This window comes from Mya arenaria, chromosome 8 (assembly GCF_026914265.1).
Source record: "Mya arenaria isolate MELC-2E11 chromosome 8, ASM2691426v1".
NCBI lineage: Eukaryota > Metazoa > Mollusca > Bivalvia > Myida > Myidae > Mya > Mya arenaria.
The window spans coordinates 28,112,526-28,139,506 of NC_069129.1; the positions used below are offsets into that span (position 1 = coordinate 28,112,526).

Sequence of the window (26,981 nt, forward strand, 5' to 3'; positions counted from 1 at the left end):
TACACAAGTTGTTTTTTAATCACTAAATACAGACGCCTTTGTTTAAACAACAACAACAACAACAACAACAACAACAACAGCATCATCAACAGCATACGAAAATGTACCATCTGTATGTCGTCATTGGTATGACGCAATCCGATTTAGATAAAGAAATCCGCTGCGTGTCAGCGAACCTTTTCTGTCCTGATTATTTTCTGTCTGGGACCGTCGGTACTGGTTTTAACCCGGCTTTGAGTCTCAGCTAACACCGCCGCGTGTGACATACATGTAGTGGCGAATGGCACGAGGGACCTGACTTTCTGCAATATTTCCATCATCGGATATCCACGAGTGACCCATTTCAATATTAGAGCCAACACTCGTACGCCCATATGTGATCGTATATGGTACAAAATATCCGGGACATAATAGGTACCTTTCCCGAATTATCTCTCCTCTTATCCCTCTCATCCACTTCATCCCCTCTCATTCACGTCGATCTATATCACCGACTCTCTTATCGCTCACATCATTTCCCTCTCTCTATATTTCTCTCATCCCATTTCCCCCTCTTATTCACGTCGATCTATATCACCGACTCTCTTATCGTTTGCATCCTTCCCCCTCTATATATTTCTCTCATCCCATTTCCCCCTCTCATTCACATCGATCTATAGCACAGACTCTCTTACCGTTTGCATCCTTTCTCTATCCATCTATTTCTCTCATCCCATTCCCCCTCTCATTTACGTCGATCTATATCGCATACTCTCATATCGCTCGCATCCTTTCCCTCTATCACCCATCTTCTAACCCATATTTTTCTCTTCCCTCCCCTTACTGTTTCATTCTCCCTCACCAATTTACTCTCTCGCCCTCACGTCTATCACATCCCTACTTCGCACCATGAACCTAATTCGTTTGCCATCTCCACTCCCACTCCCACTCCCTCGGCCCTTTCTCTTCAATTCCCACGCTCTCTCCCTTTTCCGTCGCCCACTCTCTCTTTCCCTATCCAATACCTGAAACCTACTAACGAAACCAGGAGGGCGGCACACGCCCCCGCCCCCCCCCCCCCCAAAAAAAAAAAACGAAGAAAAAAAACGTCAAAGTTTCCTTTTCAATACAGCAAAGAAAGTAAAAATGAAATATGCCCAATAACAATATTTCGGACAAAAAATTGTCTGGGGGAAGTACCACCAAACCCCCACCAACATTTTAAACCAAATAAATTTAGGTTCTGACGGAAAGGAGCAAGTCATCAGGATACGCCCCTGAGTAACGCCACCTTTAACGTCAAATCCTAGAGCCACCCCTGTTACGCTCTCATTTTCTCTTTAGTACCTCATGGAGTGTTCCTTTGAATTCCTCTTACACTCAGGAGCGTATTTATCAAAATTATTAATTTAATTTAATATGAATAATGTCAACATTTATCTGCAGCACCCTGATAATACGGTTGAATTATGCTCGTTTTATGGACGCGACTTTGCAACTACCTACACAACTTAACTTATTAAGTTATTCTGTAAACATGACCCTATTGATAACTTAACTCACAAGAGACCGAACGGAAGACATTTTAAGGACAAAAACTTACAAAGGCCAATAGATAACTGCACCACCAAGATATTTGATAGGTAACATAATATATAAACTAACCTTCCGGGTTTGTTAAATTAACCGAGGCGGGTTAACTAGTTAGCATGCGTGCCTTTTAAGGTATAGGTAAATGGTGCAGAGATTTATAACGCTTGCGAGTACCGTAAAATACAACAGAGATAAGAGAAATTTATATTTTATATGAAAATCGACCGTTGGAAAATATGACTACTTAAATAAAGTGGCATTTCATTGCGAAGATAGTGAATTTTAAAGTGTGAAAAAAATCATCTTCTTGCAGTGATATCGATTTTCAACATGTGCTTAGCTGGATAATTGATCTTCCCGTTAAAAGGTATATATATACTGAAAACTAGACTTAATAATGTATAATAATAGAAATAATAAAAGCGTAAATCTTCCTTAATGTAATTGAGAAGATCTGACGACAACACTAGTTTGAAATTTGAATTTTTATGTGTCTAATAATATCTTTTTCTGGATTAAAATCAAATTGAATTTCCACAATAAAGGTATGTTGAGAACTGCACTGTTATACTGCATAACTAAAGGATTTACATTTCTTAACGTAATTGAGAGAAAAAAAATGATTACAGCAACAATTTACAAATTATTAACCATTCTCAACCGATCTTGTAAAACCAAAAACATATATTGTTTAAAAACAAGAATTGTTAAGAAAAAAACTTCATTTTATAGAAAATTTATTCATAATTGCATAATTACATCTATCTTAAATCTAAATATATTAGACAACGTTTATTTTTATTTTGAGCCATGTAGATAAACATTATCGCTTGTATTACGACTCATTATACTGTTCATATAAAATGTGCGCTATTAATTTACGTTAAAGGTTTTGTGAATCTAATCAGAGGACAGCTCATTCCCTAAGGGGCCGTACGTTTCATGTATATTACCAGTTTGTATGTAATTTTGTAATGTTAAACGTAAAATCTTAGTAACATGAACATTGTGATACGTGTAGACTTGGCAACAATTCAGTATGGTCGTTTTTTAGCGTTGTGTATCACTATTAAGGTTTTAGTTTTATGTTGTACAGGTCGGAAATTAACATTAACTGTCTGTCTGTCTGTCTGCCTATCTGTTAGCTAAATGAAGAGTGTTTCACCCTGTCCTCTTTTGCTAGCATCCTTGGGCCCTCATGGAGACAAGCATGTACTCCCTTCTGCCTTTATAAAGTTAGGAAAGGGTGCTGCACCCTGTCCTGTTTTGAATGCATCCATCTGCTCTTATGGAGACCAGGATGGACACCCTTCTGCCTTCATAGAGTTAGGAAGGCTGCACCCTGTCTTTTAAGTAGCATCCTCCTGCGCTCATGGAGGCATAGGCATCCTTCTGCTGCAGCACCTTGCCCCTATTCTGCCGCACCCTGCCCCTATTCTGCAACAACCTGTCCTTATTCTGCAGCATCCTGCCCCTATTCTGCAGCATCCTGCCCCTATTCTGAAACAACCTGTCCCTATTCTGCAGCATCCTGCCCCTATTCTGCAGCATCCTGCCCCTATTCTGCAGCACCCTGCCCCTATTCTGCAGCACCCTGCCCCTATTCTGAAGCACCCTGCTCCTTATCTGTAGCACCCTGCCCCTATTCTGAAGCACCCTGCCCCTATTCTGAAGCACCCTGCCCTTATTCTGAAGCACCCTGCTCCTTATCTGCAGCACCCTGCCCCTATTCTGCAGCACCCTGACCCTATTCTGAAGCACTCTGCTCCTTATCTGCAGCACCCTGTCCCTATTCTGCAACAACCTGTCCTTATTCTGCAGCATCCTGCCCCTATTATGCAGCACCCTGCCTGCCCCTATTCTGCAGCATCCTGCCCCTATTCTGCAGCATCCTGCCCCTATTCTGCAGCACCCTTGCCCCTATTCTGCAGAACCCTGCCCCTATTCTGCAGCATCCTGTCCCTCTTCTGCAGCACACTGCCCCTATTCTGCAGCATCCTGTCCCTCTTCTGCAGCACACTGCCCCTATTCTGCAGCAACTTGTCCCTATCTGCAGCACACTGCCCCTATTCTGCAGCAACTTGTCCCTATCTGCAGCACACTGCCCCTCTTCTGCAGCACACTGCCCCTATTCTGCAGCAACTTGTCCCTATTCTGCAGAACCCTGTCCCTATTCTGCAGCATCCTGTCCCTCTTCTGCAGCACACTGCCCCTATTCTGCAGCAACTTGTCCCTATCTGCAGCACACTGCCCCTCTTCTGCAGCACCCTGTCCCTATTCAGCAGAACTCTGCTTTTTTCAAATCCTGGATTAAACCCTTAAGTCTAATGTTAACTTTAAGGACATATTTGTTATAATGTTGACAACATTTTTGTGATAACTTAAAGAAAATCATATCATGATGATATCTCCAAATAGTATTTAACTATTTATCTCATAAACATATCTTGACATGCTCCAATTATATTTTTTTTGTTTGCAACCAAACGCAAAAAAAATCGTTTTTTTAAGTCGTGTATAGCGATTATACTGATTGTTATTATTATTACCTAATAAACCAATTTGTATTCATCTGGTGAATGTACATGTAATATAAATTGATTGTTCGCATAGAAAAGACTCGAGATTATGTTTACGCCCTGACTTAAAGCTGTTGTATATTTGCAATGTTATCATTTTCAACATAACTAAAGCAAGGGAGGATCCAGGATTTGAGGTTAGAAGGGGCGTAACTAAGGGACGGAACCTTTTTACTTTCGTCCCTCAATTCAGTACCAGAATATATTTGGTTTCAAATGGTGGCAGGGGGGTTAAGGGGTTGTTCCCCCAAGAAAATTTTAACAGTTTCTAGTCCAAAATGGTACATTGGGAGCGTATTTTATTACTTTTGTTCTCCGTTATTAACATAAAAAGTAAACTTGGATTATTTTTATTTATTTATTTAATTTTTTTTTTTTTGGGGGGGGGGTGGGTGGGGTGGAGGGGGGGGGTGTTACCGGGACCGCCCCTCTGGAACCGCTAATGCTTAGCATAGCAAATTTATTTTCATTATTTTACATTCCAATTACATTAATAACCTCCCAAATAGGACTATTAAAGTTCGCATGGTTAAACCATATATCATATTCGATCGATATGTAATGGTTAATTTAATGTTATATAGGATATTTATGATAGATATCTCGTGAGTTAAATTATAAATATAAACATACTTAAACTTATCCATGATTTGCGTATTAATTTTGATATTTTTAAATTTGGTAGCTTTGAACATTTGTATTCGAATATACACAGTGGCTTAAGTCGCATTACGAATTGTCTTATATCTTATTCAAGTCGAAATAAATTTACGGGACCCAAAATTTTGTAAATTAAATTCCAAACACCTTTTATTGCACATTCGTCATCGATTTTGAACTTGGTAAAAATTTGATATATTTATAAAAAAGGAAGAATTTATTAAATACATGTATATGCAAAGAAATGCCACAATGCAATGGCACACAAAACATATTGAACTTTGTCCTCGATTATTGTTAGTCATGTTAGCAATTAACTAATTTACAATCTATTTTAAATTGATTAATTCATGTACCCGACTGTTTTAATGTGTTTTGCTAAAAATCTTGCATCGCATAAAACCAATCGTAACAACTCGGCCATCTCCGGCAAGCTTCGAGAGTGTCAATTATGTTGGATAGAGGCCGAGATGTTCCGATTGGCATAAAACACATGGGATAATACAGAAACAGAACAGAATAGACATACAATAGTGTATTGTGGATACTTGATTGATTAAACATCAACTTACAGGACAATAATGAAATGAATTAACTGATAATGCTACATTTGTTGTTTTGTTTTTATTTCATATTAATTTTTATTAGCTCGCATTTATCATTTGTAAACAATGAGCAACATTGTATATCAGGTATGCTCTCCACTGATTGAGCGTTTATAACAGGATAACATTTTATTTAATCGTAAGAGAAATATAAAAAGGAACTGCAACCCTTTCTGCTAACATTTTATATAAGTATTCATAATATCAAAGTAATAAATATGTTTTATTATGTTTCCTTACTTATATCGATTATATCAATATCAATTATTTTACTTCCTTTTCTTCTGAATATGGCAAACCACATGTAAGGGGTCAACATTATATTTTGTTCAATGGCATTGCAATATGTGTAAAGTCTTCCAATAATTTTACTTTAGTAAATCAGCAGTAAGTCGTTATTGATTTTAATCAGGTGAAGCGGTAGATATAAACAGTGACTTGCACAATAAGTGGGTAGTTGGCAAAATATTATGTAGACCGCTAAAAACGCAATTTTTTTTTTTATGTAAACATGCACTTACACAAAATAATCTTCTTATAATCTGACTAAAGTGCACAATCTCACCTGTTTACGGTAATGGCAGAGCCTTTGTTAGGATAAGATTGTAATCTGATTTCAATTTGTCATCCACGATACACTTTTAATGCAGATATACACTCAGCCACATGCAACTCGTTTGTTTTAATTACCAAATAAGACTACACCCCTGATATTTTTGGATATGCTAATTAGATAAGACTTCCTGAGATAGTTTTATATTGCCCGTTAAAGCTATAAATGGGTATTTAATTTACAACACTTCATATCATGTGGTGTAACATTAAACGAAAGGAAATACCCGCAAACGTGTTGAAAAATATTATGTTATTGGTAGTTTCCCCAATTTCGATATGGTATATAATGCACTAGTCATTTGTAACCACGCCCCCCCCCCCCCCAGGTCCGGGTAATAGCGGGGCTTTGACTTTCGGTTCAGCCAAGCTTGGGTAAGTTCCACGTCCTGCGAGGACAAACTGCTTGTAAAATCCCCGCCAAATGCCCCCGAACCCCAGGAATTCTAAAAAAGGCCCATTCCCGGCCACTGTAGGGCGCAAAGACAAAACAACTGCATTCACCCGGCAATGCGGGACCGCCTGAAAGGTAAAACCATGGCCCATTTCCGCGGCTATCCCCGGTATACCCCCGGACATGGGTGGCGTGGTTACAATAAGCCGGTGCATAACTTTCGAATCATTGTGATGTTTAGTTTTTTGTTAAGTTTATTGTTATTTTTATTTTGTCCAGTGAGAAGGCACTGATTTTGAAGTTCCCCTAAAACATTAAACAAGAACAGTGAGTTTGTTCTCACACAAAATAAATTGTTATTCGACTGCGTCGCATCAAACCGTTTATTTATGTAAGTACATACTAACAACCTTTTACCATTACTAAATAATGTTCTTATCATATTACAACACTAATGTATTTTTTCTGATACAGGTGTATTCCCAAATTTTTATTATACAGTTTTGTAAATGACTTCGGTGATATTTGATGCTTATGTACGTTTCTACCTCTTTATATAATCTTTTATGTCACCAAAAAATTACATTTTGTCACTGGGTCTCTATATAAGCCATTGGGTGATATTTGATGCTCAGGTACGTCTTCACCTCGCTATATTATCTTTTTATCACAAAACTATATTTAGTAAGGGGATTCCATATCAGCTATTGGCTTACTTCTCAATCCTAAATGTAAATTATGTATACTGGTTAGGAATACGTCATACAATTTTTTCGCCTACCCTGTGAATCTCTTGTTTAACAATTCCATTATGACTATTATTCATAGAAATGAAAATGGGTGTTCGAATGAACCTTCAAAATAGGGAAATAACAAAGAATAAAAACAAATATCTGAAAATAAGCAATTTATCATCAATATCGAAAGTGCACCAGGCTGCGTCATATTTCTTCCAGTGGGGGATAATCAATTTTTACTGCTCAACAAAATGGAAACAAAATCACCCTAAAAATCGTTCAAACAGAGCAATATGCTCAGATTCATATAAAATAGGAAGATATAAAATGTTTTGTCGTTAGTCGGATTTTTTTTTAAATATCTTTTATTATTTTTTTAAGTGGGTAAACTATTGGTACAGTTCACTCTTTGTTTTAGTGGTTTTAATAGTATTTTGAAGTATGTTTGGCAAGTGAATTCACTCTTAAAATAAGCATATATAACTAATATTATCACACTGATTTTTAGATCAGGAGCTTATTTTTTCACTGTAAAATTTCATTCGAAAATATTCTGTATTCAATTCAAGAAATACCTCCATTTCCGGGCGAAATGGCCCCTAACCGGTACTTGTTAAATGTCTGACTTCTTTATAAAATAAATTATGTTATAAACAAATATACATTTAATAAAAAATACATTTAACAAAATCCCAAGTTTGGATAGGTCGACATCACATGCAGTCATATCTTACATATTTGAATTGAATTGAATCTTTACAGTCTAAGATTTCTTCTAACAATAACACCTTACATATTCTGACGGGTTTTAGAACAAAGTTAAGTCTGTGGTATAATAAAGTCTGCAATATTTGAATTGACTTGCAAAATTGTGCAATTTTGCAGGAAGTTAACCCGTCAACATTTTTTCTTTCAGATTCGGATTAACTATAAACTACCTGACATAGATAAACATGTCTACTCAGTATCTTTAAAAATGAATATATCCTTTTTAAAGACATACCGCATAATGGGGACTTTCCCTGTAAAATCTAATGAAAACAGCGTTAACATAATTCCCGATGTTAGGTACACAAGTACGGAATGCCGTTAGGGCCATCGCCTGTGAATGTGTTAATCTGAAACACGATAATCGATAATAACGCGACATTAAGATGATGAAGACACGAAAGTACGTTGATGAAAACGCGAAGTCACGAAACTACGAGAACGAAAGCGCGACATAACGATGATGAAAACGCAAAATCACGAAGCTACCATACCGAAAACGCGACAGAACGATGATGAAAACGCGAAATCACGAAACTACGTTACCGAAAACGCGACAGAACGATGATGAAAACGCTATACACTAATACAGTACGATAACGAAAACGCGATGATACCACAATATGATGATGATAATGCGGTTTACTATCGTGTTTTCACCATCGTACTATCGAGTATCGCGTTTGAGATCAGCAAGTTCACAGGCGATGGCCCTAACAGCATTCCGTACACAATTTCCATTATCATAACTGTGGCACATTTCGTGAAGTACCAATTACATTTCTTAATTACAGAGCGACTCAATGAAGTGTGTGAATGGAAAATTGCAGGTAATCCATGATACGTCCTGGTTTCATGTCATAACATAATGGCTCGCATATATCTGAATGGATTTCTACAATGTATATTCAAAACGAACAAATGAACACAATTACAGCCAAATATATTCATTATCTGAGGACAAACTGTTTGCTTGACAAATGACTAAAAGGAAGTAAATCACGAAAGAAAAAAATAGCACACGAACTTTGTGTCATTCAGCCCTTGGCTTTCAAACACACTTTAAGGTAATATAACCATCATGGATTCCACTATATTTCCATAGACCCATTATAGCCATAAAAATACTGGAAACTACAGGGACAAGCCCAATAGCCTAAAATTTACCTAAGACCTTGATTAAGGCCAAACAAACTGTGTTATTTATATTGCGTCACAAGACAACAAACACATAACATACGTATCACTTTACACTAGCGGATCCAGGGGGTGCGGGCACATCATATCTGCCCCTGCTATATAATAATACATAGTAAATGTTTGGGGTAACCTCTTAGGCGTTGTCGGTGAGTATTAAGTACGAAGTTACTTGGGTTTAAACTGGTTTTCTTTCGCTCAACATCATATTAGCACCGTATGCAATTGACTAGTAGCCAGTTGAGTTGTCTATTAGGCAATTAAACCAAAACTGCGATTTAATTCTGTAAATATAAGCACATTGCTGTATTATCAAATATATTAATTAGAAAACCTCAACCAAGTGATATACCCTTCTCTAAGAGGAGGCAATGAAGACGTTGCATTGATTAGAATTGAATTGAGGTAACCATGCAGACTAATGATGGATATTATACCTTAAATATCAGGGCCGTGATTACGAACAGTCTCAAGTCCAAGTCTAGACTCAGACTCAGAAAAGCATTTTCATAAAGGAAGAAAAAAATCATATTTGTTTCATTTCTTTTACAAAATGTAGGTATGTATTAGTAAAATTATCAAATAGCAATATGTTTCAGCACGTTTTACCATGAATGCTCTGATAAAAAGAATATTACAATGAAATGAAATTTTGCAATAATGAGTCTTGAGTCTGAACTCAGACTTGAGACTGTTCGTAATCACTGCCCCTGGAGTTTGGCACAGACGTTCACTCATTTATGTATCAGACAGACTCTTTTGATGAAGTAAAGAATATGCAAACGCATGTCAACGATCATGAATACGTAAATTATAATTCCTCTAATCCTTTGGACTGAACTGAACATATAAGTGTCAGATATTTAGTGCCATAAAATAAAATGGATTCGAATACTAGTAACAATTATAACATTTGAGAGCAATGCATTCATTACGACTCTTTTTTAAAGTTTCAGTTTTACTTCATTTACAACAGTTATGTTTTTGATGTACAGTATGTACACTTACTTGTTTAAATAATTTGAGTTCACACACTTTAGTGTAATGCACCAGTCAATTGTAACCAGGTCCGGGGGTATAGCGGGGATACCCGGAGAAATGGGCCGTGTTTTTACCTTTCAGGGCGCCCGCAGTACCGGGTGAATGCGGTGGTTTTGCCTTCGCGCAAAATATAGCGGGGAATGGGCCTTACCTAGGGTCCCTTGGTTGCGGGGACATTTTGCGGGGATTTTACCATCAGTTCGTTTCCGCAGGGCGGGGATTTTAACCGGGCTTGACCGAAAGTCATAGTCCCCGCCATTCCCCAGACCTCGGGGGGGCCGTGGTTACAATTGACTGGTGCATAAGAGCAACATTCTATATCAGGCTTCGTGTGTGAATTACATTTCTATTGCAATAATTCGACCCGTAATTCAATTAACAGTCCCGCGTTCGAGTCTACCCGTTAAATAACAATTTATACGGTAACCGCACATGTTCCCAAGTGGTCTAGTGGTTAGGATTCCGCGCTCTCACCGCGGCGGCCGGGGTTCGATTCCCCGCTTGGGAAGAGCTTTTTTGTTGCATTTGCTTTAAATGATATAAAGTATATGCGAAAGTATGGACATTATTCATGTAGGGTGAATAATGCCTACAAATTATCCGGTTGTAAAACATTTATTTTAAATGGAAAGAATTACCGGTTACAAAAAAAATTGAGCCAAGATTATTTATGCAAAACATATCTCATGATAAAGTTATAATAAATTACTGCTGTTGAAATAGCGTCGAGTCTATCAATCTATCCAATTTCTCAAAAAAATCTGAACACACTTAAAGGTTATCGTAATCCATTTAGAAAAAAAAATACTTACTTAAATATGATTTTATAAAAAAAAACAAATAGTAGTTTTTCTTATTGATTTCAACTATTATTAATTTTCTTTTACAAGTCTCAGACTCTTTAACAAGAGAATATTAGACAATCTGTACTAAACCAAAAATAATATGCTGAACTTGATCCTGTTATAAGATGTTTCGAGAATCTGGGGCCTGCTGTTGTTTTCAAATTCCATAACGTTCACCATGTTTTATTTTTTAGATATCCCCTAAATGTTACATCCATGTGACCGGAAGGTAGATTAACCAGCTCCTTCTACGGCGCGCAAATCTCGACCGTCCCTCTATCCAACTTCCGGTTGTTGAAGGGAACTTCCGTTGCTCAAAATGGGGGAGATGCTCACCCTGAACTCCGCCCACAACTTCGGCATCTATACCAAGTCTGGGAAGAGAACGATATTTCAGGTAACTGAAATAATAACTATCTATGTAAAATCATGTTTTACGTTTTTCTTATATATTGATTACACATCACAATGTATATTTATGCATGTAAGCAATCTTCCGTTGAACTTACCAGGGAAGGATCGAGAAATGGATGTTAGAGGTGGCGTAACATTTGGGCAACCCTTTTACACATTCGCCCCTCCCCTAGAACCAAAACTTAAATGGTTTAAAAGTTTCCTTTCACATATTCAATTTCTAACTTTAGGTGAACTATAAAATAAACAATACAAATAAATGCGTCCATTGAATGGCAGAATGAGATGGGTTTATGAGGCTTCTTATTCCGCATGCTGATGAGCCCGTCTGGCTTTCAATGGACGAAGGATGAAAGTTGGTTCAGAATTAGTATTTGTTTGTATACTGTCTGTCATTCAACACGAATACAGCCGAATCCCGTTGGCTCAAATTCGCTTGGCTCGATCTTTTAGTTGGTCCGTTTTCTCTTGGCTCAATTTGTGTTTAAAGGACATATTTTTTTTGCTTTACTTTTTATATAAAAAAGAGTACCGCATTCGCTTGTTTTGATTTTTTTTTCTGCAAAACATATCAGACAGCATTGTAAGAATTGTTCACAAAGCATTGATGAATGCTACTAAGAGACGAAGAAACTAAAAGTAGTGGAATACAGTAATTCAATCTGCACTCTCACAGCTTGGCCGTTTTGACAACTTTTTTTAATTTTCTGTTTAGGAGTGAGTCAAATTGTGCGTAAATGTCTGAAAACCGGTGATATTAAACTGATAATTAAATATCATATCGACATTTTTACGCTCGAAAATTAATCTCGTATGGTTTTACGCGCCCACGGTTACTAACGATTTAAGAAAAATAAAAAAAATCGGCTGTTTTTCGAATAATTGAGATCTATTCAATTGTGTTTTATCCTATATGACTGATTTGAAAACACTTATGCCAAAGTCAGCTGATTCTGAGACAAAAAATAAATAATCTGATAATAAATGAATACCTAAAGTTGTTGTAATGTTTTACACTAATATGGTGCAAACTGAAATCTAGAGTTTTCACTTTCATCTAGCTTTTTAAGATTTGCACTCTACAGTTATAAAAATCTTTTTTTTTGTCTTCGGCTTTTGATACAAAAATCTTTCTCTTTAATTACGGTGATATTCATATATATATATTCTGAGCATGTATGTACTATAAACACGCATATATGGTTATATTATGTCCTTCATTACATATACCATATATTAAAGTCTGATGTTCCATTTTTGTGTATATAAGTGTATTCATGTATCTGTTTTATATGCATCGCTGAAATTGTTCATTTTCTTGTACATATTTTATACTCCTCACATATGGAGGAAATAAAAGATCGATCTATCTGTCTGTCAAATCGGTCAATCTGTGAGAGTGCAGCTTTAAAGTACTGCAACAAGATTTCAACATATCTGGCAAACATTATCCACAATCTGTTGATATATTGGCCTAAAATCAATCATGATAAACAAGACTAGTTAATGAAGACACTAAAGAAATACAGAAGTAGAATTGTCGTATATTTACTACAAGCGTTAGTCATAGTTCATGTATGACAAATTTAACGAATTTATTAGAAGAGAGCGACAGCGACCACCAACTGTTTGTTTTTTTGTTGAAAAATGGCCGAGGAGTTCCGATTGCAACGACACCGTACGAATTAGTTCGTTATGAACTATAACCGCTTATTCTAGATTATTAAGTAGATTAGGCGGTCCAATTCGACAAATGACTCAGTCATACACCAACAATCGAAATAGAGTGGACGAAATGCTTAGCTGTAATTGGCCTGTTTGAAGAGATAAACTATGTAAACATATTAAAAAGATTCATTCATTGCTAGCACACACGGTATGTAAAAGTAATACTAACAACATGCGTATTTGATGAATACTTCACTAGTAAACACCTAACTTGCCTTGAAGCAAACATACACTAAATGCATTACAAGATTGATTAGACGATACACATGCGGTGGTATGCTCAGAGCTTATCTTATAACGTATCAGGCGAGCAAGCTTTGTCATTATCATTTGTAAACAAAAATGCAAAAAACGAATCATTCCCATCTGCATTTACATACCTACTCCATCATCTTGTTGTACAATTTTAACGTAAATTTTGTTTCTTGCAAGAAAGTGATTAGCACGTGATATCTTTCTTTGATCAATGAGTTTTGAATAATTCGCCCAATTTTTTTTCGAAATAAAAACAAAACACTTTAACGTGTATTTGTAAAAACGACAACAACATGCTTTTTAACGAACTTATGTAATTCTCGTACTAACGAAATAATGATAAGCTGTTTGATTTCGTGGTCAGTTCTAAGTTATCTGTATTCGCTGTTCTCATTCAAGAAAAGAATATCTCAAAATGGCCAAACTGATTCTATAACAAACATTCTTGCTTTTCCTAGGTATTTCTCAGTCGTGTTCAAACGGCCCTGTTTTGATGCCTTTTCTGCACTAAACACATAACGTACATAATCTTTAGTTGGAAAATGCTTTAGTTTGAATTGAGCTACTAGGCTAAATATGGTGTTTATTGTTGCAGATTGACTTCTCTGACCGAAAAATCAGTCTGATTGAGCGAGGGAAGATAGGCAAATGTTACGACTTCCGGTTCCTTGAACAATATGACTCAGAGGTAAGAAAGATTATGACATGATTTTGGTTCAGACATTATTGTCTTTATTATACGGTACTTTATTCGTAAGCACCATACCATTTCCCTCTCTTTTCCTCTCCCTTTTAACAACAGGTACTCCTGAACAAAACATACCAAACAGTAAAATATACAATCGTGGCTGAGTGTTAGACACATATAATCGTGTCTTACTACCTTCTTCAAAATATAACTTATATGTCCAAACAATACAAGCGTTTATCTGTAATCTTTTTGAGAAAAAAGGCGACGTGTCAGACCTATTTGTTTCTTTAGATCAATTTATCGAGTCAATGGAAATCGCTCTTTTTTGGTGACTTCTCTCACAACCCCAAATTTCACATCCATAGTGTAAATTTAAATACATTGTGTTTAAACCAACGTCTTGTTTCCAGGACAACTTGCATATTGTGTTGCGTTTCCGAGGCAACAAGAGCCTGGAATTTGACGCGGACACGGCAGAAGAAAAATACACAATATGTCGTCTGCTTGGTATGATTCTGAGCGGGGAGACATTTGATGCGAATGGTAAGTGTCAAGCATGGTAAGAAACTCGTATGAGCATATAAACACACTTATTTAAAGTGACACTCGTATGTAAAATCATTACATACACATGTTCAACAAACATACATTTTGATCGATAAACCTTTAATTACTTACTAAATAATGCATTTTTAAAAAAAATATTAATTGCTGATAACAAGATTGTAACAGTGTATCTAAAAGCTGAAAACGCACATATATTAAATGACTGGTGAGTCCTAAAATATTTACAGTGATCAACTATTGTCTGATAAGGTAGAAATACCGTGCTTTCTGCACCTTTCGTTCAAATTAAACACGGTATCCTTCATAAGAACCATTGTTTTCGATATTTATTCATCATTTTCGGTAAAATTAAAACAATTGTACTAATTGTGGTACATCTTTTTTGGGGAGTAAGAGTGCATCTTTAATGATACAGCAAATCAAAGTCTTAAATGAACAATAACTGAAACGAAAATAAGTACATAAGAACAAGAACAGCAAGAGCATGAACAACAAAAGCATGGACGCAAAGAGATTATTTCATTTCATGGCAACGACTTTAGGGCTCCGATCCTAATATTAGCTAGTTCTCTGATCATCTAATTGTAGTCGTGATTCTTCTTCAGGTGGAGATGCAGGTGAGGCAGCGATACAGGCCCGTTTGTCCACTAAACGACAGATTGTCAAAGAGGGCATTATCGAAAAGAAGGGCAATACAAAAATACCCACGTGGTCGAGGTAAGTTCACCTTGGCCTTTTGATATGACTCACAACAGGAAATGGCATTTGAAGCCAGCAAAAGGGGGCGGTCTGTTCATCAAACATAAAAGCGAATGCATGGTTGAAGCAAAAATGAAGAATGACTGGGGTTTTTCTAGAATAATAAAACACACAGGGCTGACCCACTTCATCCACGTACTAGCGTTGCACTATAGACTTAGACTCTGAAACTCGAGATTTCAAATATAACAATTACTCTATATATGCATATGTAGATGTGTTAATAATGTTAAAACTTGGTTTTTCTAACAACGCTGTGGTTTTCTGTTAGCAATATACAATAATTAATATATAAAGTAGTAGCAGTAGAAACAACAACAACAACAGCAGCAGCAGCAGCAGCAGCAGCAGCAGCAGCAGCATCAGCCGCAGCAGAATTAATTACTAAAATAGTGCGAACTGAACAGAAATCTCTACTAAAATAGCCATTCTAACATCGCATTGTTATCTTTTCAAAAGAGGAAGAATGTTTAAATGATATGTTTACGTAAAAATCGACATATTAAGTTGTTTAATTTGTATTCAATTTGAATCTGTATCAGAATAAAGGAATCACATATGCAAAGTATATTAATACCGTCTCTGAACATATTCAATAATTGTATTCCGGAAGACACGCAAACATTTTAGATACACGACAGAGCCCGCTGTCATGCTAAACGAGAGCCCGCTGTCATGCTAGACGAGAGCCCGCTGTCATGCTAGACGCTAGCAGTCTGTATGTACTATGGATGTACTGTGTATAAAGGAAGGAAGTGAAGAAAATTGCAATAAAACAGCGGTCCCACAAAACATCCTGATATTTGTACAAACGTCTTATTTTAATAGAAGCAACGCCCAATCTTTCATTACTTCTGGGCTTTACTTCATGTTTAGAATATTGAGTGTCATGTTTCATTTTACAACAGTGAACAAAGAAACATTTGGATTCATTAATGGGTTTTTCCTTCTTAATAAAAATATTACCTAAAATGAATGTGCAAGGTCACGTTACATTCAGAAACCTATGGGGCACTGTATTGTAATATTCAATTGAGGAAGTTATGTGCTCAAGGACCTTAAAATCTTGATTATCAATACGAACTCTGAAAATTTTGCCAAAATTCCAATTTTGCATGAATGAAAAACGACGTAAAAGATTTATGGTCTGTTCGGATTTTTGGACTGAATGCCCATATCAAAGCGCTTCAAAATGAAATAACACCTGATAAGGCTGTCACTAAAATGTCTGAGCATTGTAAAACAGAAGTCAATGCTATCAGGAAGTTCGCTGTTTACAGTTCTTCAGACATTGAAGACACGCCTGTTATTTATTATATTTCGGCAACTTCAATTTAGTCCCCAGTAGTTCAAAAGGTATTCTTAAGTATTTTGAAATGTATTAATAGGGGGTTCAGCGAGACGCTTAATTTAAAGGAATCGCTTTCGTTTGGGCTGAATGAAAACTACTAAATAGTAGAAGTTATAACGCGGGTATTTTATCTATAGTTTTACAAACAAACGTATTTATATTTTAAAATTAATGCATTCAGTTTTATTCGCCAAATACTTTTAAATTAAAATATATACATAAGACGTTTCAAGTACCGTAAAGTAGTCTAAAAGTCGGGTGTAAGACTCGTGTATTCTTATTACAGTTAATCAGTACATTCGCAGGGAACACACGTGTATTTTTATTTCAATGAATTCTGAGTATGTTCTGTAGTCCCTTGTAAGCTACATGTTTGCATGTTTTAATTTACAATGAATTCACCAAGTCTCGCTTAAGACATGTATTTTAAATGCAACTAGTGTATACCATACAGTATCGTGTAAAACATGCATATTGTTAAGTGCCAATTAAATTCAAGACAAGTTTTTCAAGTGCAATAACTGATTCACACGGTGTCATGATGGACATGTTTATTTTAAAAGCAATAAATTCACCACGCCTTTCGTATAGGACTTACATTTCATTGCAATTATTAAATCATGTCTATAAATTAATTGCTAGATTTCCATCCCCGCCCGCCCCTCCTTCTCCCCGCCGCCCCTTAATCTTTAATGACTCAAATAAAATGTTGACTAGAATCTGTATTTTCGTTCAATCGTAACGACGATGGCTATGTATAACATTCACATGCGAAAAAGAGACTGAGTGTTACGATCGTGTATTCGTTTCGTATAGAAACACAAAAATGGATGAAATCTAGCAATTAATTTATATTCGCGTAAGACATGAATTTTAATCGCATTTAATATTCGTATGGTCTCAGGTTAGACTCAGACTAGTATTTCAATTGCAACGAATTCGCGTGTTACACACAAAACATGTGATTCACAGAGTCACGGACCTATGGTTTATAGGTCCGTGACAGAGTCTCGTTTAAGACTTATATTTCATTACAATAATTCCAACAAGTCTCGTTTAAGACAGGAACTATAATTTCAATGAATTGACGTGTAACACTCGTGATATACTGAACCAATTTAAGTGAAATGAAGAGCTCCGATGTCGTGAAAGACAATATAAATCAACTGTGATAAACATGCGATTATCCTATCGAATATTGCTGATCGATTATTTCTACCAAGGGAAGATCGGATCAATAAAGATATCTATACATGCTAATCCCATCTAAAGAACAAGTTCCCAAGTGGTCTAGTGGTTAGGATTCCGCGCTCTCACCGCGGCGGCCGGGGTTCGATTCCCCGCTTGGAAGGACTTTTTGTTATTAAGTTTTTCTTCTTCCGATATTTGACGTTGGAAGCTTCACAGTTATTTTAATAGTCTTTTTCAGCAGTTTGTTGAACTCTCATAATATCGCTTTCTTTGTCTTTGACAATTGACAATAAAATGGATCAGACCTCTACATACCCCTACTGATATGGTTTCGAAAATAGGTGTTGTCAAGTGAAACCATGAACGAATGTAGCCTCATGCAAAAAGTCCCGATTTTTCTTATATAGAATCTCTTTTTATTATTCTGATAGTCTTTTTAAGCAGTTTGTTGGAATTATTTTCTAGCCTCGCTGTAGCGTGCATTTTCTCTGGCAATTTCAATGCGCGTTGTCCAAAACTGGAATCCAAAAATAAGTGGTGTACATTACAATGGACGAACAAAGTCTGATCATATAAGACATGTTTTCTAATTGTAAGGAATTCACATGGTCTCGTTTAGCACACGTATTCTAATTGCAATGAATTCACATGGTCTCGTTTTACACATGCATTTTAAATGCAATGAATTCATATGGTCTCGTTTTCTAATTGCAATGAATTCGCACCGTCTCATTCGATTCACCGAGTCTCGTATAAGACAAATTTCATTCAGTAAAGACATGTCATTTAATTTCAATGCACGAAACTTTCTGACCCAATTTAAGTGCATTGAATGACTCTGATATCGTGCAAGACAAATATATATAGCAAATGCGATTAAATAACCCAATCTCGCAAATACTTATCTATCGCGTAAGCCATTACAGTTTATTCATCTCCGGGGTAGATAAAATCAATATATCATTTTATTCTTTCTAAACCGATATTCTGAACAAGTTCCCAAGTGGTCTAGTGGTTAGGATTCCGCGCTCTCACCGCGGCGGCCGGGGTTCGATTCCCCGCTTGGGAAGAATTTTTTATTTTTGTATTTCTTTAAAACTTGTTAACATGTTGTTTAAAGTAATTCCTTTTTCAACAGTTTGTTCATTTTTTTTCAGGCGCCGATTACAAGTTTGTCCAGGAGAATTTTCATACTACAAACCAGGAGTTGACGTAAGTTTTCTTTTTACCAAGTATCCTAAAGATAAATGTCAAAATTACACGGATGCGAAACAGTGGCACCAGCTCTTTTAGGAGCTGTATATAAAAAAGAGCCATTGAAACTACCGAGCTATAGCAAAAGAACGGAGTCCCGGGTTTCCATAGATCACCCTGCGTGAGAGATGGGATTAACCTTTTTTATTTTTTAACATATGGCTCCTTATTTTGACCGGGGGCAAAATAAGGATTTCGAGCAAGGCCAAATATTTGGACATACGTATCTGGGGTTGCAGAAAAGGATTTCCATCATGGCCCAAAAAATGGATCCACTTATATGGGGTGGGAGATAAGTATTTAGTTTAATATCCAAACCAGCTTATACTTATGTATTTAGTTCGATTGTGAACGTGGGTACGAAAGACCGGTAGTGACATTTCAAATTCAATATTTCATGATTTCCTTTTCACAAATTCACGATTTTCATCTTCACGATTTATTGAAATTTTGAATCTGAAATGTCGCCATCGGTCTTTCGTACTATGTCAGGAGAATGTATCTCTGCTAGGACTCGAACCCTCAACCGCTTGGATGATAGGCGGATGCCTTAACCACTATAAATATTCTCTTTATTTCCACCAGAAAATGATTTGAATGTTTTAAACAATTGAAACAATTATATAAAAAATACACAGCAATAATCACAAATTATGAGACGCAACGTGTACAGAAATCAATGCATCATGCACTATTTCGTTATCCTGATAGCTTTAAAAATGGTGAATAGTTAGATTTGATTTAGAATGTAACTGGCTACAGCATTTAAATAACAATCGGAATAGAAAAATGGTTGATTGATTTTATTGTCATAACATTACTTATAGTGTGAATGCGGTTATTAAAAGCAGTAATGTACCGTGTTTGTTTATTTGAGTTTATCAATATCTGCCAGCGCCCATTGCAGTATGGCTTGACCCCGCCGTGACGCCATCACGACTTAAATTGTGTTTGAATGCCATAAGTGACATGAGATAAGTAACAGCAATTCGCAGTCAAATCCAGACATTGGAAGACTTGAAGAACAGAGTTAGATACAAGAGATCCGGGTGCGGTACCCTAGCTCTTTGCGATGAGATCTCTTGGTTCCTTAACGTGCCCGTGTGAAGCACTGATACACAGGGTACAACTTTCCTGGGATAAACTAGTACTGAGTACAACACTTTCCAAGCAATACCCTTTAAATGCCGAGCGCGAGGGAAGGGAGCTACTTGTCACAACTTTTAACGTCATTCGGTATGCCGCGGCCAAGGATCGAACCCACGACCTCACACTCCGTAGGGGGATGCCTTAACCACTAGGCCACGGAGAAGGGAGTAATGTACCTAGATGTTGTTGCTGCAATATATAGATGTTGGTTCATCCCTACCGGTCAATCCCTACCTATAGCCAACTATGCAACAATGAGCATTGTACAATACTTTATAAAAAATGTGTTCTGTTCTGTTCTATGTTATGACTTTGTGAATATATTTTAGACGGCTCTGAATCTAGTCCAGCTATGGGAAAACTCGACCACTTTAACATTGAACGGCCAGTCTGGGTTCAGCGTCTCCGTCAGGGACCGGGCTTATCAGTAAGATAATTGTTATTGTTCGCACTTTAATCCAAATGAACTCAGTTTGACATAGTTATTTTCTGGAGTATTCACACATATAAATCCCCTTCCTTCCTTCCTTCCTTCCTTCCTTCCTTCCTTCCTTCCTTCCTTCCTTCCTTCCTTCCTTCCTTCCTTCCTTCCTTCCTTCCTTCCTTCCTTCCTTCCTTCCTTCTTCCTTCCTTCCTTCCTTCCTTCCTTCCTTCCTTCCTTCCTTCCTTCCTTCCTTCCTTCCTTCCTTCCTTCCTTCCTTCCTTCCTTCCTTCCTTCCTTCCTTCCTTCCTTCCTTCCTTCCTTCATTCCTTCCTTCCTTCCTTCCTTCCTTCCTTCCTTAATTCCTTAATTCCTTCCTTAATTCCTTCATTCCTTCATTCCCTCCTTCATTCATTCCTTCATTCATTCCTTCATTCATTCATTCCTTCATTCATTCCTTCCTTCCTTCATTCCTTCATTCTTTCCTTCATTCCTTCCTTCATTCCTTCATTCCTTCTTCTTCTTAATATAGTATAATGACTTTTAGTATATAAGACATGTTCAATTCCTTAAACATGTATCAGACTTAAAAAACGAAAGCAAGTCCACAAACGCAGTTATTTTTATAAAAAATCGATTGTATAAATATTGACTTCAATTTTACAATGTGAAAAAACGAATTTTTTTTTTTTTTTTGCTGATTTCAGCTTCAAGGTGATCGGAGAGAAGGGCGTCAACGCCGAGGAAGAGCGCAAAAGATGGATTGTGGTAAGTTGACATACCGCAAAATAACCGCACATGTAGTTCACTAATTGAAAAAAACTTGTCTTAAATCATACGCTAAATTTGCTAATTATCCCGTCAGTTAACTATATTTCATAGTCTTGTTTGTATTTCTTTGTTATTAAATTAATTTGTTCCTGTTTTAGGCTCCGTGCTAATATATTTTCGAACGAAAAAAAAGCCCAGCATGGTTTGGCATTTACAGAGTGTTTTGCGTTTAATACCCAAACAGTAATCCAAAAGATATGATCCATTTATAGGCATAATGCATAACAAGTTTTAATACAGACTGAAGTTGTTATACAAATTATAAAATGAAAACAAATAATTACAAACGTTTTGGGACTTCAACACGGGTCTTCTTTTTGGGGTTTTCAGGCATTCCAGCAAGCTAGTCAAAGAAAACGGGCAACGTTTTTACTCCTGGAAATGAAGAATCAAAATCAGAACAGACAAGGTAGAGTTGGTATATGGCATCTTGTAGTTTATATAGTACAAAATATGCGTATAAAGCTTTAAAATAGTTATCAATCGAAGGTAGGCTACTTCGCACACCACACTGTTATTTGTGTCTATTCAATTGTCGACCATCTTCGGCAACCTCGGTACGTTTTTTCTGTTTAAAAATAATACATGTAAAACCTACCGTTGACATATTGACTAACAAAATCTCGTTTTGTATAATTATGCATGAGGCAGGGGAGACAACCCTATTTCCAATGAAATCGCTTGTACAATTGAATACTCTTTAACAACCCGGTATTGCTAGATGTCTCCGCAGGCGAGTTGTCTAAATGGCTTTTTTTAATGTGTTGCGATCAGGCGGACCAAGTTCAATTCGTACTTTTGCTAGAATACTTTTCTACGGAAAAACAAACATTAATATGAGTTTCTGTGCATATCTTCGCATTTGTTACATTTGTTGTATGATCATGATATTTTCTTAGCCAAATTGCCCAGTTTGTGTATACCACGTGATAAATTACGTCATATATGTTACGTCGGAAGGCAACATTTTGCTTAAAATGAAGACTTAATTCAAAGATAACTTTTCTTTTACAACACCATTTTAAAGGAAACAAAGGGCAGTATATGCGGCGCCCGGCTTCGTTTTATTACTGGAGTTTGATAAGGTGATAAGTTTCATCAAACACTTCGACAAACCTGTTTCAAAAATAGTGCTCCGTCAGACGGCCATATGGTGAAAAGGTTTGTCAAAGTGTTTTAAGAAACTAAACTCTCAATCAAACTCTAATAAAACACCTTAAGAGGCATAGACTGCGCTGTGGTTCATTTAAAATGGTGAAGAAATAGGAAAGTTATCTTTGTTCAAAGTCTTTTTTCGAAGCAAAATGTTGCCTTCCGACGTAGCATTTATGACGCAATTTATCACGCCGTATACACACGCTGTTGCCAACGGTACACAACGAATCATAGAGTAGTAGTGTATCAGGATTACCTAACGTTGAATGTCGACATGGTTTTGGATTGTCTCATTGTGTTATGCCTTTAGTGTATAGCGAAGAACAGTAACGATGACATTAGGTCATCTTTATTCCATAAAAACACTTGACATTACAACGACATCTCTATAACGAGAAATATTAACGTTTGTTTCAAAGGCTTATTTGAATTTATTCATTTAATAGGCATAGTTTTTTGGACAGCTCGCAGATGCACATGCGTCCTATTGCTCAGAGATGGTTTTCAGTATACAGCTTAAGTCAGTCTTATCATTGTCTCCATTCACTGTAGAGATCCATTATTTATATTGAGAAATCCGATTAGCTACATCAGTCTAGGATCCAATTATCACCAGTATTGAATACCACCCCAGAACTTCAATTAAGCTAACGTTGTTAACAACATTGTTGTTAGCTTTAAAAGATGAACTTTTTGTGGCATGCTCGAATATTTAGATCAAACAAGTACATTTTTACATTTGTACCCAGTGTCTTGAACCTTGTTAATATCAATAATGTAAATCCAAAGTATGTCCATTTAAGTCCCAGATGAGTAAAGAGTTGCAAATTAACAACTTTTTCTTCTACTTCTTCTTCTTCCTCTTCTTCTTCTTCTTCTTCTTCTTCTTCTTGAGATTGCTGTTTTTGTTGTTGTTGTTGTTGTTGTTGTTCTTCTTCTTCTTCTTCCTCTTCTTTTTCTTCTTCTTCTTCTTCTTCTTCTTCTTCTTCTTCTTCTTCTTCTTCTTCTTCTTCTTCTTCTTCTTCTTCTTGTGTAAAGAGTTGCAAATTAAACAACAATGATGTCAACATCGTTGTTAACTTTAATAAAGTTCAATCAATCGGTCCATTATAACATATTTGATTTATCATTATATCCCAGGTGGAATTCTACCTCAAAACTCAACGGACGACAGTTTCGAGGATCCGGGTTATTACAACCAGGGTGGGGGCCGCGGAACCGGAAGTTCAAGTGGATCGAACTCCAGCAGGGAGGTTCTTGACGGACTTGAGGTACGTGGCTATATACCTTCTTGTGATGGTCAATGTATATATATCGCGCTCCGTAATTCGCGATAGTAAGGTCGTTCTTGAAAGTAGATCTACGTTGATTTCAAGACAATTTCAACACAATTTGCGAATAGTATGGTGCCTGATTTCTGCCATTTCGTATTTTTGACAATAACTTTCGCCCTGCCACTTGGCGCTTGTTCGAATTGTCACATTTCCGCATATCAACACGAACATGCGAAAACATGGAAAGGCAAAACTCTTCCACCAATAGTTTGTAAAATATATCTGTAAAGAACTGTATGTAGAAAAGAGGACCAACCGGAACTCCTCGGCAATTTTCCATCGAAAACAAAATCGGACGTACATGGACGATTTACAATGTCAGAATTCTTTGCATTTAACTACATGTAGATCGCGCAGTAATTTCAATTTTGTTATTAAACATAAGAACCCTACTCTTACAAATATCAATTATTTATGCAATAATACACTTTACTCCGAATCAAACTGAATTTAGTAATACAATTTTCACGTAAAACACAACAATTAATTAATACTTTTATAATCGATTTTACGAACTACTTCTACTTATGTGCCGGCGTACACGAGGTTGTTTTCGATGGAAAATGGCCGAGGAGTTCCGATCGAAACAGGAAACGTTCGTTAAATCATACGAACTGGGCTGTATTTCAGATAAACGGCGAAGCAAATTCCGTAAGTTTAGCGCCTACACTCATACACGCATTTTTTTAATCTACTCAAAATATTAATTATAGTTTTCCCTGTTGTAACCATCGTATGTGATATGTGCTATGTTCGTCCCTAACTTGTTTAATCATTGTGTTTATGTCTCAACATTATGGAATCCGACCTACAAATAATTAAAGGATAATTGTTTGTTTCAGTGTAACTTCGTTATATATTTCACCGAGTGAGCAACAGAAGATATATTTCACGAGTGGCCTTGCTACTATATATTCACTTTTGGCGTTGACAAGGTGAAATACATTGCTATCTTACACTGAATCAAATAATTGTTCATTTTTTATATGCTTAAATTGGAGTTAAGAGTAATTTATTTACACGTATTTTTAGAAAAAAAACGCGCCAATTTGTATGCGCACGTAACGTCATTTCGAAAATGACGTCGTTGAAATTGTATCCCAGCTTTGTGCACGCTGACCTTTAATTTGGAACCGATAGCGAGCTAAAATTTCAAGAGTGAAAATATTAATTTGATATTTTCACTGATTGAAACAGTGAAATATCAATTTTATTTCAATGATAAATCTCTATAAACCACCGGAAAGCATATAATGAATCTTAATATTAAACTCTGATGTCTGGTGACCCCATACAATTTTGGTATAAGTTTGCTTATCAATAATGTGTGAACAAATTGACCGAACGTACATCACACATACATTTATAACAACCTTTATTCAACAGAAATCGGACCAAAATGACCTATTTTACAATCTTTGAAGGCCATTAAAATGCTTTTCTGTTGCAAGTTTCGGTAAAAAAACACCTCAATTGTGCAAGCAAGACCTATTAAAGATAATAAAGGGTCGGTCACCAGGCAATCAAAGTTTACATATTTGTGTATGGGGTTGCTATTTTGTCGTGTTTCATAAAGTAGTTATTAGTTTAGCGGTGTTCCATAAAGCAGTTATTAGTTGCAGTGTTCCATAAAACAGTTATTAGTTGCAGTGTTCCATAAAGCAGTTATCAGTTGCAGCGTTCCCTAAAGCAGTTATTAGTTGCAGTGTTCCCTAAAGCAGTTATTAGTTGCAGTGTTCCCTAAAGCGGTTATTTGTTGCAGTGTTCCATAAAGCAGTTATTAGTTGCAGTGTTTCATAAAGCAGTTATAAGTTGCAGTGCTCCCTAAAGCAGTTATTAGTTGCAGTGTTCCATAAAGCAGTTATTAGATGCAGTGTTCAATAAAGCAGTTATTAGTTGCTGTATTATAAGTTGCAGTGTTCCCTAAAGCAGTTGTTAGATGCAGTGTTCCATAAAGCAGTTATTAGTTGCAGTGTTTCATAAAGCAGTTATTAGTTGCAGTGTTCTTTAAAGCGGTTGTTAGATGCAGCGGTCCCTAAAGCAGTTATTAGTTGCAGTGTTCCCTAAAGCAGTTATTAGATGCAGCGTTCCTTAAAGCAGTTATTAGTTGCAGTATTCCATAAAGCAGTAATTAGATGCAGTGTTTCCTAAAGCAGTTATTAGTTGCAGTGTTATAAGTTGTAGTGTTCCCTAAAGCAGTTGTTAGTTGAAGTGTTCCATAAAGCAGTTGTTAGTTGAAGTGTTCCATAAAGCAGTTGTTAGTTGAAGTGTTCCATAAAGCAGTTGTTAGTTGCAGTGTTTCATAAAGCAGTTATTAGTTGCAGTGTTCCATAAAGCAGTTATAAGTTGCAGTGTTCCCTAAAACAGCTATTAATTGCAGTGTTCCATAAAGCAGTTGTTAGATGCAGTGTTCCCTAAAGCAGCTATTAATTGCAGTGTTCCATAAAGCAGTTATTTGTTGTAGTGCCCCCATAAAGCAGTTATTAGTTGTAGTGTTTCATAAAGCAGTTATTAGTTGACGTGTTGCATCAAGCGAATATTAATTGCAGTGTTGCATAAAGCAGTTATTAGTTGCATTGTTTGATAAAGCAGTTATTAGATGTAGTGTTTCATAAAGCAGTAATTAGTTGTAGTGTTTCATAAAGCAGTTATTTGTTGCCGTGTTTCATAAAGCAGTTATTAGTTGCGGTGTTTCATAAAGCAGTTATAGTTGCGCTGTTCCATAAAGCAGCTATTAGTTGCGGTGTTCCATAAAGCAGTTATCAGTTGCAGTGTTTGATAAAGCTGTTATTGGTTGCAGTGTTTCATTTAAAGCCGTGTTATTGTTGTTGAAGAATTTTTATTGCACTTGTAGAGTGGATCAATATTCAA

General features: G+C 36.4%; 2 protein-coding genes and 3 non-coding genes across 10 annotated transcripts in view; 4 read left to right on the forward strand and 1 right to left on the reverse strand.

The window, feature by feature from the left end:
- Window positions 1-1,601: 1,601 nt before the first annotated feature.
- Window positions 1,602-26,981, forward strand: part of LOC128243595 (delphilin-like) — a 40,412-nt gene continuing 15,032 nt past the window's right edge. For 2 of the 6 annotated variants that reach the window (XM_052961457.1, XM_052961461.1), the window contains exons 1-11: window positions 1,654-1,939; window positions 11,205-11,407; window positions 14,003-14,095; window positions 14,509-14,641; window positions 15,271-15,382; window positions 19,124-19,178; window positions 20,699-20,796; window positions 21,498-21,558; window positions 21,952-22,030; window positions 23,917-24,047; window positions 24,741-24,761. In XM_052961457.1, the coding sequence (XP_052817417.1) occupies window positions 11,330-11,407; window positions 14,003-14,095; window positions 14,509-14,641; window positions 15,271-15,382; window positions 19,124-19,178; window positions 20,699-20,796; window positions 21,498-21,558; window positions 21,952-22,030; window positions 23,917-24,047; window positions 24,741-24,761 (861 nt within the window). In that variant the 5' untranslated portion in view covers window positions 1,654-1,939; window positions 11,205-11,329. Of the gene's footprint in view, window positions 1,623-1,653; window positions 1,940-1,986; window positions 2,118-11,204; window positions 11,408-14,002; window positions 14,096-14,508; window positions 14,642-15,270; window positions 15,383-19,123; window positions 19,179-20,698; window positions 20,797-21,497; window positions 21,559-21,951; window positions 22,031-23,916; window positions 24,048-24,740; window positions 24,762-26,981 lie in introns of those variants that run through there. The other 4 variants (XM_052961462.1, XM_052961463.1, XM_052961459.1 and 1 more) reach the window with 3 other exon arrangements.
- LOC128244103 (autotransporter adhesin BtaF-like) lies at window positions 2,899-3,396 on the reverse strand. The gene has a single exon (XM_052962118.1). It carries the CDS (start codon window positions 3,394-3,396, stop codon window positions 2,899-2,901), a length of 498 nt encoding a protein of 165 aa, XP_052818078.1.
- Trnae-cuc (transfer RNA glutamic acid (anticodon CUC)) lies at window positions 10,602-10,673 on the forward strand. Its single transcript has one exon. It is a non-coding gene; the product is annotated as a tRNA-Glu (tRNA).
- Window positions 18,055-18,126, forward strand: Trnae-cuc (transfer RNA glutamic acid (anticodon CUC)). Its single transcript has one exon. It is a non-coding gene; the product is annotated as a tRNA-Glu (tRNA).
- Window positions 18,964-19,035, forward strand: Trnae-cuc (transfer RNA glutamic acid (anticodon CUC)). Its single transcript has one exon. It is a non-coding gene; the product is annotated as a tRNA-Glu (tRNA).